Below are 13,857 nucleotides of genomic sequence, written 5' to 3'. Positions count from 1 at the left end.
ACTTGTTTTGTATCGTTTACCAACGCTTTTCAGTCGAGGCTCTAAAGAATGAAGATGGCCTTAGTCATTCAGTACTATTTTGTAAATATTATCGATGACAGAATTCCTGTAATAGAGAAAAGTTAAATATCAGTCTTGTTCATAGTCCGTAACTGATTTCCGGCCGACATTTCGTTGAACAGAACAGAAAATATTTTAATTTTTGTTTTATTTAATTGGAAAATAAATTAGTAATTTGATTATTTTATTTAGGTGGGCAGTGTTCACTTCATGTCATCGAGAGGAACTAAAGAAGGAATTGAGATCGGAAAAAACTATTATTATTATTATTCTGAAGATGAAGAACCCTGTTCATATGGAACAAGCCCACCATAGGGGCCATTGACACGAAATTCAAGCTTCCAAAGAGTATAGTGTTCATTTTTCTTTAATGAATCGTAGTTCACTCTTCAAAGATTTTGGGTGGATTCTGTTTATAAATAATAAATAATAATGTACTTCACCTTATAGTCTGCAGTAAGGATCAGATTTTTTTTGCGTAAATATTTTAAATGTATGGCTTCCCTCTGCGTCGTTTTGTTTGCGTGGGGGCCTGGTTTCATATTTCAACAGATTTTTCTTAAGTTATTTTACCTATATTTACTTATATTTGTATTTTACGTAAATTATTTCATCCAGAAAATAATATATATAATTATATATAATATATATATATATATATATATATAGATATATATATATATATATATATATATATATATATATATATATATATATATATATATATATATATATAAAACCTTCTTCTGTAGCATTTTGAATCCATTGCTCCACTAAACTAATAATATTCACATCGCGATTTCTAGGAAGTCAAGAATCGATAAAACAAATGCATTGTTTGCAACGAAGACAGACACTCAGGAAATTGAATATCCTAGCTAAAAAACCGACCTGAAGACCCTTTGTGACCCAAAACTGACAAACTGTTACTTCTTGTATTTATCATTTAAACTGCTCATTTGAAATCGCAGTTTTCAAAAGCAAAGCAAAACCTAGAACCAAACATTTGTGATCTTCCTGGATGTCGTTTTTTCATCTCTCTCTCTCTCTCTCTCCAGGACCTAAAAAGATTTCACCTCTCTCTCTTCCCAGGACGCAAAAAGATTTCATCTCTATCTCTCTCTCCTTTCACAGGACTTGGAAAGAACGCCAAGATGTTTTCGCTGCTCGTTGTACTGGCACTCGTAGCGTCTGCGCATGCGTTACCTACACCCGCCGATGGCCACCAGCCCTCCAAAGTGGCAGCCGTCGAGAAGGTCTTCAACGATCGTCCCGCAATCGAAGCTATCATCAGCTGCTTCATGGGAAAGACGGAATGCACACCCTTGCAACAGAGTGTTAAAGGTGGGTTTTGGTTCCTCCTCCTGTTAGGCCTAGTGGGCTAGTTTCGTGCATATTTCGGGTGGTCTTTAGGAATTCCCAGGGCGCTTTTTACGTACACTAACTGGTGCAGTCTTATGGGACGTTCAGGCTATCATGAAGGGACAGTTTTAGGGAATTTTCAATATTCACTAACTGAGTCAGTCTTATGGTACTTGGAGTCTATCATGAAGGGGCAGTCTAAGGAAACTTTTATAAACACTAACTGAATCAGTCTTAGTGCATTTACAGTCTATCATGAAGGGGTAGTCTTAGGAAACTTTTATAAACACTAACTGAATCAGTCTTAGTGCATTTACAGTCTATCATGAAGGGGTAGTCTTAGAAAACTTTTATAAACACTAATTGAATCAGTTTTAGTGCATTTACAGTCTATCATGAATGGGGAGTCTTAGGAAATTTTTATAAACAATGAGTCAATCTTAGTGCATTTACAGTCTATCACATAGGGCCAGTCTGAGGGCATTTCTTATATACACTAACTGGTGCAGTCTTTTTGGCACTTTAAGGCTATCACGAAGGGACAGTCTCAGGGTGCTTTCTATATACCATGAGTGAGTCAGTCTCATGGCACATTCAGTCTCAGGGCATTTCAATACACACAAATGAATACAGTCTTATGGCATTTTCAGTCTACCATAAAGGGGTAGCCTCGGGGTACGTTTCTTTACTCTGTGAATTATTCAGTCTACCTTAAAGGGGTAGTTTCAGGGTATTTTCAGCGTACTCTAACTTAGTCAGTCTCATAGCACTTTCAGTCTGTCAGTAAGTGGTAGTCAGTCTGCCAGTAAAGGATAGTCAATCTGCCAGTAAGGGTAGTTAGTCTACCAGTAAGAGGCAGTCTAAGGCCACTTTTAATGCACTTTAAATGACTCAGTCTTACAGCACTTTCAGTCTGCCCTGATAAGTAGGTCTCATTGCACTTTCAGTCTAGCCCTGAGCAATGCTCATGAAACATTTAGCGTACCCTATTTAGTCAAATGAAAGTTTCAGTCTAACCTGATGAGTCAGACACATGAAAAAAAACCTGTTAGTAATTTTTAGCTACAATATTTCTTGAGTAAGCGTTCGAAATGTACATTTATTTAATAGAACATTAGAAAACAGCATTACTACAGTGTATCAGTGTAAATATGACGTTTGTCATTGACCTGACATCATTACTATGTCCTAAATGTACATTTCTTTTGGGCAATATTAGGAAACAGTATTACTATACTCGTGTTAAAGTGTGTTTTTTTTATTGCCCTGATATCATACAGTATTACTATACTCGTGTTAAAGTGTGTTTTTTTTTTATTGACCTGATATCATTACCATCTTATGTCATTATTGGTCTTGCTCAGTGACAACGAAATTTAGAGAAACGAAGGGAACTAGCCTAACTTCTGAAACAATATTCTTCTGTTTTTTTTTTATCTTATTCCAAAAATCTTTCTTTCCTCTCACAGTTCGGGCCATAGCTACGATGATGAACTTCGGCACTTGCCCCAAGAACCTCTGCTCCCCTGAAGAGAGCGAGGAGATGGAAAGGTCGATGGAGCTCCTGCAGAGCAAGCACCCAGACCTGTGGGCCAGGCTCATCTTCTCCATCCTCGGGGTCGATATCAAGGACCTCGGCAAGAGGAGATAGTCACAGCGTTCGTCTCTGCTGTCATATTTACTTGGAGGAGTTTTACTGACGCGTTTTAGCTTCAGTTATCTGCTCCGTTGTGTTTTTGTCTTCTAATTTAAGTTTTTTATATAATTTAATAAAATGCTAAATACTTTGAACATTTATTGTCATTCACCCCGAAGCACCTTAGAACGAGGTTTGGAACAGGTTTGATGATTTAGAAAGATATTTAGACACGTTCCTTTTTGGTTATCGTGAACATGCTTGCATTTTATGCACTTTTACACTTCTAGGCCTTATCTTGTACCTCACTCAATGGCTGCCATATTTATTTAACTAGTTGGTATTGTCACATCCTGACTACCTTCTGCTACTTCTTTCAAATGACCATATTCTTTGTAAGCTTGAACTTCAAGTCAGTGGTCCCCGTGGGCTTGTTCCATATGAATAGGTTTCATCTTTTTAAAGATAAAATAATAATAATAATAATAATAATAATAATAATAATAATAATAATAATAATAATAATAATAATAATAATAATAATAATAAATTGATTGACAAAATCAAGAAGAAAGTATCACTCATTGATGTCGGAATACCATGGAACACCAGAGTAGATGAGAACGAAAGAGAAAAAAATGATAAGGATCAAGACCTGAAAATGGAAATAGGAAGGATATGGATTTGCCAGTGGATATTGTACCCATAATCATAGGAAAACTAGGCACGATCCCAAGATCCCTGAAAAGGAATCTGGAAAAACTAGATGCCGAAGTAGCTCCAGGACTCATGCAGAAGAGTGTGCTACTAGAAACAGCGCACATAGTGAGAAAAGTAATGGACTCCTAGGAGGCAGGATGCAACCCGGAACCCCCCACACTATAAAAACCACCCAGTCGAATAGGATGACTGTGATAGACAAAAAAAAAAAAAAAAAAATGATAATAATAATAATTTAGCTATCCGTTTTTGTCAATCAGTAAGCGAGCGAAGAATTACACCTATGTTTCCTATATAGGCCTAATATTAAAACACTGGATGACTTTCCACGTTTCTGTGTCATGATCCAAAGCCGACAGTATATTAGTGTCAAAATTATGATACAAATTCGAGGAAACTGCATTCTCCTCCAGCTTCCAAGCTGCAGTTTGTATAGAGTACATGCCAGTAGAACACAGTGTCATAATGGAGAGAAGCAAGATAGTTAGATATATTTTCAGATTTCATGAGTCTGAAAAAATGTTCAAAAACTGGAAAGCAACTCATATCAAATCTAATAGTTCATACCTATTTTTTACAGTAAATAAAAAAAAAAGGTATCTCAATATAAAAAAAATCACGTCAAAAGAGTCAGGGAAACTGCTTTCTATTATCAACACGATTATAATTCATATAATTATTTTTACCAATTGTCAGGGGTGTACAATGGTAAAATAACGCCATAATCACTCAGAGAGCGAGGGCTGCATTACTGATTTCTTCAGTCACTTGTGTAAAACTTCTTGACGCAAAAATTACATTGTAAGTACAAAATTTAATTAGAGTAACTTGTTTTTTTTTTCAAAAACATAGCCAATATTATATTGGCTATGTTTTGTTTTCTGTTTTACGTGCCCTGGTTTTTATGTTATGAAAAAATAGAATTTAGTTTATAAGGGAAAGCAATTAAAGTTAATTTTCATCTATTTTCAATGTAGTAAATTCATGCAAAAAGTGCCTTCTAATTCTACATTGTTTAGGCTTCATTACTGGTCTTGGCCTCTTCATCTGTCTCTGTCTGTTTATCTGCCTCTCTCTCTGTCTCTCCCCATACCAGCTTACTTCCTTTCCTATTACTAGAAGTAAAAAAAATTATTATCAAAACTGACGGCAATGCAAGACACTGCCTTCATTTTTAATAATGATAATTGTTACACTCAAATAGACGGTATGGCTATGGACCAGAATATGGAATTTAGGCCAAAGGCGCTAAAAGGGAAACTGACGTTCAGTAAGAAGGTTTGAAAGGTGTAACAGGAGGAAAACCTCGCAGTTGCGCCAGGAAACAATTTTTAGAGGGTGGAAAGTCAGATGATAGAAAAAGAATATGAACGGAGGTACAGCAAAAGAAATGAGAGGTTGCAGCCAGGGGCCGAAGGGACGCTGCAAAGACCCTTAAGTAATGCCTACAATGTCCCACGTGAAGTGCACTGACAGCACTACCCCCCTACGGTGAGGTATGGCTGTGGGTTCTCCATTATCGCCCATATATTCGCAGGCATTTTCATGTGTTCCCTGGAGGAGCATTTTTTGGACACCTGTCCTTTGGGTTACCATCCGATGTTCTACAAAAGGCATGTTGACCAGAATACCTTTGCGGTTTCTCTAGTTTATAGATTGGCCACACCCGAACATAAAATTTAGTATAGAGTGCGAAAGTGAAAAACTACCTTTCCTAGATGTTTTAGTCTTACGACAATGAGATAGTTTTAACACTTCAGTTCACAGGAAAAATTTTACAGGACTAAGGTTAAATTTTTATAGCCATTGTTATTAAATTAAACTCTTTGTCTACAAAACTTCATCTTGCCTCCTCACTGACTTTTCGTTGGGAGCTTTTTTCACGAAGAAATCCATTTTTTAAATAAATATTTTCAAACTTCTTAATAAGGTTTTTATTCCAAAAGTCTCCTTACCTACTGTGCCCAAGCTTCCGTTTTAAGCAAATGTACCTTTAATCCACGATAAAAAAATATCTGCTATGCACTGAGAAAAGGTATAGTTAATTATACACCTGCAATTGCATTTAATATAATTCCAATAAATCCCATTACTCTGGGCATTTTGTTTAAATTCAAGGATAAACTTGACCCTTTGATGACCTCATGAGTTGTGTACAAGTTCAACTGCCCTAGATGTAACCTAGGCCTACATGGGATCCACGCAGAGTTACTAAGGGTCAGACTGCCACAAAGGCAGCTATTGTACTGGTAATGGTAGAAATTTTCTAACATCAGACAACACGCAAGAAATCAAGCTCAATTGATATACAATACAAAGATTTTGAAATCTTGGAACGGGCACTTCTTTGCTTATTAAACAACTTAGTTCTTCAACTGAACACGCAGTCTTCCTCTTATGCGGTACACTGTAGGCATTATTTAAAGTTCTTTGCAGCGTCCCTTCAGCCCCTAGCTGCAACCCTTTTCATCCCTTTTACTGTAGCTCCGTTCATTTGCTCTTTCTTCCATCTTACTCTCCACCCTCTCCTAACAGTTGATCATAGGGCAACTGCGAGGTTTTCCTCCTGTTAAACCTTTCAAACTTTTTTTTACTGCCAATTTCCGTTTTAGCGATGAATGACCTCATACGTTCCAGTGCTTGGTCTTTGGCCTAAGTTCTATATACTATTCTATTCTCTCGACAACTCTTTATCTTACGTCCGTCCTTTCTCTTTGATGATTGTTTCTGTTATAGATAGTTTTCATTTCGTTATTTATATTGTATTATGTCTTATATCTGTATTTTAGCGCTTTTAATATGTTAATTCTTTTGTTGTTCTTGTCTTTCTAGTTTGAAAATGAAACCTTGTGTTTTGAAACATCGCCAATAAATGTATTTTAAGGACAAGCTGAGATGTACTTCATCCTCCTCCTTCTCTCTCTCTCTCTCTCTCTCTCTCTCTCTCTCTCTCTCTCTCTCTCTCTCTCTCTCTATATATATATATATATATATATGATATATGTATCTTTCGGTGGGAAAAATGCTGACCTATTCTTTAAAAAGTCTGTGTTTCTGTCATGTCACTAAATTATTTTCATCATCTCATATGACAGTTTGGGGAGTGATTCAGACCTCTTAAACAAAGTATAATTTCTTTTATATTTTCGTTTATCAGTTTTCCTTAAGACATGAAAACTGGAGTGAGACCTAAATTAGCTTGTGAGTTATTCTAAGTCTCTTAAATGGAATTCAATAACTTAACTTCATGTTTTAAATGACTGTTTGTAGATATAAGATTCCCTTTTTTCCAGTTTGCATAGAATCATTTTATATTCTCAAAATGCCTTTAAACGATTTATGATCTCTGCTCCAACTACGACTTTATGCGTTCAGTGAATTATATAAACTTATAGGTTTGAAACAATTATTGAACACAATACGACTGTAATTTACTGAACTATTGCGCACTTTTGGGTTATCGAAACTTTGCGGTACAGTGACTTCAGTATTTCATACGCTGAGTTTGTGCCCATAGTTAGTCTACTATGCAACGCTACCTTACTATGGATGACCACTTAATTGATAAAGAATAAAAACAGGTTAGTCATTCAGTTCTACAAAAGAGGATAGTGCCGTTTGAAAGCAACTTACCATGATGAACCGCGAGAAACTATCAATGTCCTGCCATCATGCTTGCAAGATCAATACAGTACTACATTTTCACAGCAGTCTCCGTTGTACCTTTTTCTTCTGTTGTTTCAGGGCACGCCCACGCTACACGGGTCAGTGCTGGATAATCGTATGAAGCACCGGTTGAGACCATCAGTATGTCGTTAACTTGTATTCAACTTGCTGGTGATGTTTCTGCACAAGTTACCTACTTATCTTCGTGACACGTTTAACTGAAGTCTGGACGCACCCTTAGATACTGAGATTCAGTTGACAGGTCACCAACAAATCACAAACAATGGACATAAACACGGACGAAATTTAAGAATAAAAAGTTTAGATTAATTCTGCAAATGATGATTTCTCACTGATTGGCCGCAAGAAGAAGAGTCTAGGGTGAAAAGTATATATGATTAAGAGATGAGTAACATCTTGGAATGATAATGACTCTTATCAACACAAATACAGCTCTAATTATCACCAACTGCACTACAACGGTGTTCCAGGACAATAACAAATTCCAAAACTATTTCGTCTTTTATTTGAATATAAAAATACGGAAATTATCATCAAGCACGTAGGGCTGTAGCTACATACAGCAACAACTGGCGCTAAAACACGTCAGTCTTCCCTCTGTTACCTAAAAACTCCTTAGCATTGACGAGTGACTGTCTGTCTCCTTTTTTCAAAACCCTTTGATGTCGATGCCGAGGACAGCGAATATGAGACTACCCCACAGATCGGGATGCTTGCTTTGCAACAGCTCCATGGCCCTCTCCATTTCTCTGCGTTCTTGTGGGCTACAGACGTTATCTGGGCATGTGCCGAAGTTGCGCATGGTGGCCAGTGCCTGGGCTGGAAGAGAAGAATAAGAAGGTTACTGTAAATAAAGAGGATGGGCACTAGACCGTGAAAGGTTAGGAATGAGCCTTCTAGCAGAAGTGATCCTCTCTTGAAAGAGGTAAGTCTGTTGCAAGCTACAGATCTTTATCAGTTTTAGCGAGAAGCAGCTGAAATATTTTAGAAAGTCAAGAATGACATAACAAGAAATGAAGAGTATGAATAGTCACGTTCTTTAAAGATCAGGATGAAATAAGACATTAATTTTTTTTAGTGCAAGTCTTGCCACTAAATCTGTAAGTTAAACGATATATCGAGATTTGCACTCAAGACTAGGGCTTATTTTATCCTAAAAAAAAAGGGGTTAATAATGATACCAGTAGAGACTATATGTACCGTCAAAGGGAATAAACAGTCTATTGCGATTGGTAGAATAAAATTCGCCTTCCAGATTAAAGGCGTTACACAACTCCAGTGTTTTCACTTTTTCATCGGGGTAGCATTTCAAAACGCCGAGGGAACCGCCAATGTTTTCATTTTTTCATCGGGGTAGCATTTCAAAACGCCGAGGGAACCGCCAATGTTTTCATTTTTTCATCGGGGTAGCATTTCAACACGCCGAGGTAACCGCCAATGTTTTCCTTTTTTCATCGGGGTAGCATTTCATAATGCCGAGCGGAAACGATACGAAACTGTTCGCGCCAATGTTTCAATTTTCACCGGGATAACATTTAAAAACGCCGAGGGAAAATGATATCTGGAGGTGTTATCTGTATATACAGGTACCGGGTAGTTTGGTGGTCTTCCACCAGGACGGCGCGCAAATCGAACAGGGGCTTAGTGCGTCTGTGATTTTGTTTCTATCTTGATCGCAATAATGGTACGATGCGCGGCTTATAATCGCTAAAACGGGAAAAAAACAATTCTTCAAGAGACAATGGGATAACGTTTCACAGGTAAACAAAGCATAATAAAATTAATTTATCCTTAACTTTGTGCTAGTCAGATATATGTCGTCTTCGCAGTAGATCCGCTTTCTCTTTAACATGTCTCATATGTTCAGCATATCATCGTGGCACATAAATGTAGTGGCAATTCAATTTTGTTATCAGAATATCATTAATATGTACGTGCCACATGATATGAAGTAGGAAATCTTGATTGTTATTAAAAATATTTAGTGTTAGTAGGCCTATAAGTGTAACGCTAGATGTGTCAACCAGTCTCGTCTTTTAATTAAACATGTAACCGTGACGCCTAAGGACACATGCTGTATTTTGTCAGTCATTAAGAATTATCTGCAGTATGCAGGCTTGTAGGATACTGTCTATGCCATAATTTTTTTCAGTTTTAGACATCAAAGGCGTCGTTAGAGTTGATGAACGAAACGCATACCACCGTACGTGGTTTCTCAACCGAATTTTGAAACGTCACATTGCATTGGGGAGAATGTTTCAGGACAAAGTAAACAAAACGTAGAAAACAACTCCTATTATTCGATTCTTAGTAAAAATAGCTGTGTTTTTTTTTCTTTAATTTGTAGCAAATCCTTTCTGTGTCAACATGTCATAATTTTAGCATATTATTGTGGCACATAAGTGCAATGGCGACTTCAGTTTTGAAATCGCAACATCATTCATCTTATACATGCCGCATCATATAGAGTAAAAGCGAGCTTGTCCTTTTACTGAAAAGGCTTAGTAGTAAGCAGGTGTGTAGGTTGCTGGTTGTGTCAACAAGTCTCGTCTTTTAAACATGTTACTATGAAAGTATTTTTGGATGACTTATCCAAATCCTAGAAAACTGCTATTACTCTCACCGAAGTGAAAAATATTTGTACTTTTTAATGTGTTTTTATCGAACCATATGTCTCATGAATTGGTAATAACAAGAGAATGAAATCGGGTAGCCTAGGCTAGACCGATGCCATCAAATTATTCATTTGGTAAGTGCTACCTATCATTTAAACTTTTCTCTGAATATGAAAATAATTTCTCTGTGATAAAAGTTATCGAACCACCACGGCAACGAAAACGTAGCCTTTAAGAATGGTAACAGCAAGGCAAAGAATCTTAACCTAGCAAGTGCTAAGCCCCTTGGCTACGGATTCTGCACGTATTTTCATTGTCGGTTATTCCAAATAAGTCAAAACTACGTTGTGGCATTCCTTATATAACAATTCTTTCTCAGTATCGTTCCAAGGTAATGACTGCTAGCTTTCTTTTTTTTTTTGTCGGGTTTGTTTAAAAGATGCCGAGCATGGTGGGAAATCGTGTGTATATATATATATATATATATATATATATATATATATATATATATATATATATATATATATGCACTACAGTCTACTTTATTTTTTTAAATCGTTTATAACTCGGAATTAATTCAAATATATGCAGATTAAAGTACACGATTTTTTAATGCAAAATTCTGTACTTCAATAAGTCAAAGTGTTGGGCCTTTTTTTTTTATGCATACTTATTTTTGTATATAAAGAATACTGACTGTTTAGAAAGGGAATAAATTTTTCTAACCAGATTTGTTTGGCTTTCAAATATTTGAGATTATTCAGATCAGAATGCAAAATTATTAACTTTAACTACAGCAGACCTCAGAATATAAATATTTCGAAATATATTTTACAGTGATGGTTAATTTACCTTTAAAAAATAACATATTCTTTGGATAATTAAACAAGAGGGGGAAAAAAAGCAAAGCTGCCTTAGTGCTTCATCATACAGTATAGTGCTATGTGCTGGATCGAGACTTTCCATATGGCAACCCGAGGTCAGATGCTCGGCAGGGAGATCGCCACTCCATGTTATTGACGCTCCATGGGGAAACGTTATGAAACTGTCCACGCCAATGTGTTCATTTTTTCATCGGGATAACATTTCCAAACGGAATGGATACTCACACTTGATGTGTTGTTGCGCAGGAGAGCACGGCGATTTCCCGACGAAGCAGCTGATGATGGACTCGATCGTAGGACGGTGACTGAAGGCCTTTTCAAGGGATGATGACTGAGGACCCGTGGCCGGCAGCCCTTGGGAAGACGCGACCAACACCGATAGGACGAGAAGTAACGATATCGGGGACATCGTGAGTTCCTGACGATTCCTGAAAGAAGCAGACAAGGTCAGTTAAGTCTAATATTGTTCTCATAGTCTGATAAGCTATTGGGGACGAACAGGTGAGTTTTAAGAATAACCAATGTTTCTGAAGTAATATTACGCTTCATGTTTCAATTATAAATGAGAACTCAGCACAGGCTCAGGAGCAGAACAAAAGAGCAAAATGGGATTACTAAAACCAGCATTATATATATATATATATATATATATATATATATATATATATATATATATATATATATATATATATATATATATATATATATGCATGTATATACATTCCCTGTTGTTAGGTTACTCAGTTCACTATCAGGAGGATAGCCCTGTACAGTACACAGCAGAAGAATAACGGGAAATTTAAGTGTGACTTTCTTCTGGGATTACTTATAGTTAAACCCATAAAGGATCTAAGCTTCTCTCTAATAATGTTTATTCAATGCTAAAAAATATGATATATATATGTATATATAAATTTCTAACTCACATCAGGATCGAACCCAGGTCTTTCAATTGAAAGGCAAGGGCGCTGCCCACCAGGCCATACAATTCGTAAAAGTGGGCAGCGCCTTTGCCTTTCAGTTGAAAGACCTGGGTTCGATCCTGATGCGAGTTAGAAATTTATTTCTGTTCCACACGTGATTGTGTGTTGATTATTTCTATATATGTATATATGTACATATATGTATGTATATATATATATATAAACTGTATATATATATATATATATATATATATATATATATATATATATATATATATATATATATATATATATACTAAATATATATATATAAATATACACACTTGTCTTGAGATATTACCTATGTACCCCATTAGTTGTTGATTACTGCTTATGTTTGTCATCCTAAAGTATAGAAAATATATTACGAAACAAACTGCTTAGCGAATGTCACTGCCATTTTATTCCAATAATATTTGCCTCGATACTTTTTGCGGACGACATGCAAGTTCTTTTTAAAAATAGAGAAAAAAAACCTTACGAAATATGATCTAGAAACTTTTATGCTTGTCGTATTCCAGTAAACAAGATTTGCAAATGAGATATGATCTCGAAAACATAAAAAAAATGCCTTGAGGCGCTGTTGAATGCGGAAAAGGTAAAATGAAACCCAGCCAACAATTTCTTAAGAGGTTCTGTCCTCGAGTAATAAAATCCGTTGGAAGTTTAACAGTTTTTCTGCCAAAATATACCCGCTGCTAATTCTAAATACCTTCCCCCAATTTAGCGACGTGTTCTTAGAAATAAGATGTGTAAACTGGCTTTCACTAACCGAAGATTCTACAGACGTGTGACGAAACCCATTAAGCAAAAACGCCTGAAACACAAGGAAACACCACAAACAGGTTCAGTCCGGTTGGGTCGCAGTCTCTTCGTGTCTTTTTGACTGTCCGTCCACGCTTTATTCTGTCCGCACTTTTTCTGTCCGCCCTCAGATCTTAAAAAGTACTGAGGCTAAAGGGCTGAAAATTGGTATATTGATCATCCACCATCCAATCATCAAACATACTAAGTTGCAGCCCTCTAGCCTCAGTAGTTTTTATTTTATTTAAGATATAGGATCGGCCACCACCGAAAGATAGATGTATTTTCGGTGGCCTTGATTATACGCTGTAGCGGCTGTACAGAAAACTCGATTGCGCCGAAGAAGCTTCGGCGTAATTATACTTGTTTCTTTTATCACAATGCAGCGTGAATTGCAGGTTGAAACGAGCCATTAGGCCTACAACACTTTTTACGCAAATCGTCAGGTTGAAGCGCCAGATATTAGACCTACACTACACATGGTGAAGTCAACACCAGGTTTCTTGACCCACGCAGATTACATCATCACGAAGAATCCATTAGCATTATAAAACTAATCTCAACATCGCGTGATTTTACATCAAGTGAACGAATCTGATTTCCTAAAACCGGAAAACTCAAAATATAAGAAATCTGCTACTTAGACGCACCAGGCACCAGACCTATGATACTTCAGAAGAGCTCAACACCAGGATTCTTGCCCCGCGCAGGTTATACATCGCCACGAAGAATCCATTAGCGCTATAAAACAAGCATCGGCATCACGTGATTTTACGTCCAGGAACGAATCTGTCCTCCTCAAACAGTAAACACAAGAGAAACCTAAATAAACCCTTCAAATGTTGCTACGAGAACTCGACTCACCTTTCCGGCGAACTGCGAAGGAGATTCACCACACACAAACCTCGTGTTGTCTCGTGCAGCGCGCCAACCGAACTCTTATATATATGTACACCCGATTACAAAACGTCCTTCGGATTCTCAGAACTGGAGATCGCCCTAGGCGAATGGTCTTCAAAGTCGCGCGATAAAGCCGTCTAGGCAACAAGACTGAAAACTCTTTTTTCTTTCATTTTTATCCTGTCAGCTATTCATCGACGCCTATCCCAGGCGACACATTTTCAAGA

At 36.9% G+C, this 13,857-nt stretch overlaps 2 protein-coding genes across 2 annotated transcripts in view; one reads left to right on the top strand and one right to left on the bottom strand.

Moving 5' to 3' along the window:
* Positions 1 to 3,213, top strand: part of LOC136826440 (uncharacterized) — a 4,063-nt gene extending 850 nt beyond the window's left edge. The window contains exons 2-3 of the mRNA XM_067083658.1: positions 1,195 to 1,404; positions 2,892 to 3,213. Coding sequence (XP_066939759.1) covers positions 1,195 to 1,404; positions 2,892 to 3,073 — 392 coding nt within the window. The 3' untranslated portion in view covers positions 3,074 to 3,213. The remainder of the gene's footprint in view (positions 1 to 1,194; positions 1,405 to 2,891) is intronic.
* Positions 3,214 to 7,954: 4,741 nt separating this feature from the next.
* Positions 7,955 to 13,714, bottom strand: LOC136826439 (uncharacterized). Its single transcript, XM_067083657.1, has 3 exons — positions 13,595 to 13,714; positions 11,190 to 11,392; positions 7,955 to 8,284 (listed from the first exon to the last, which is right to left on the bottom strand). Exons 2-3 carry the CDS (start codon positions 11,371 to 11,373, stop codon positions 8,115 to 8,117), a joined length of 354 nt encoding a protein of 117 aa, XP_066939758.1. The 5' UTR covers positions 11,374 to 11,392; positions 13,595 to 13,714; the 3' UTR covers positions 7,955 to 8,114.
* Positions 13,715 to 13,857: the final 143 nt, after the last annotated feature.

This window comes from Macrobrachium rosenbergii, chromosome 41 (genome assembly GCF_040412425.1).
Source record: "Macrobrachium rosenbergii isolate ZJJX-2024 chromosome 41, ASM4041242v1, whole genome shotgun sequence".
Classification (NCBI taxonomy): domain Eukaryota; kingdom Metazoa; phylum Arthropoda; class Malacostraca; order Decapoda; family Palaemonidae; genus Macrobrachium; species Macrobrachium rosenbergii.
The sequence above is the reverse complement of the archived record's forward strand: the minus strand, read 5'-3'. Positions and strand labels throughout refer to the sequence as shown.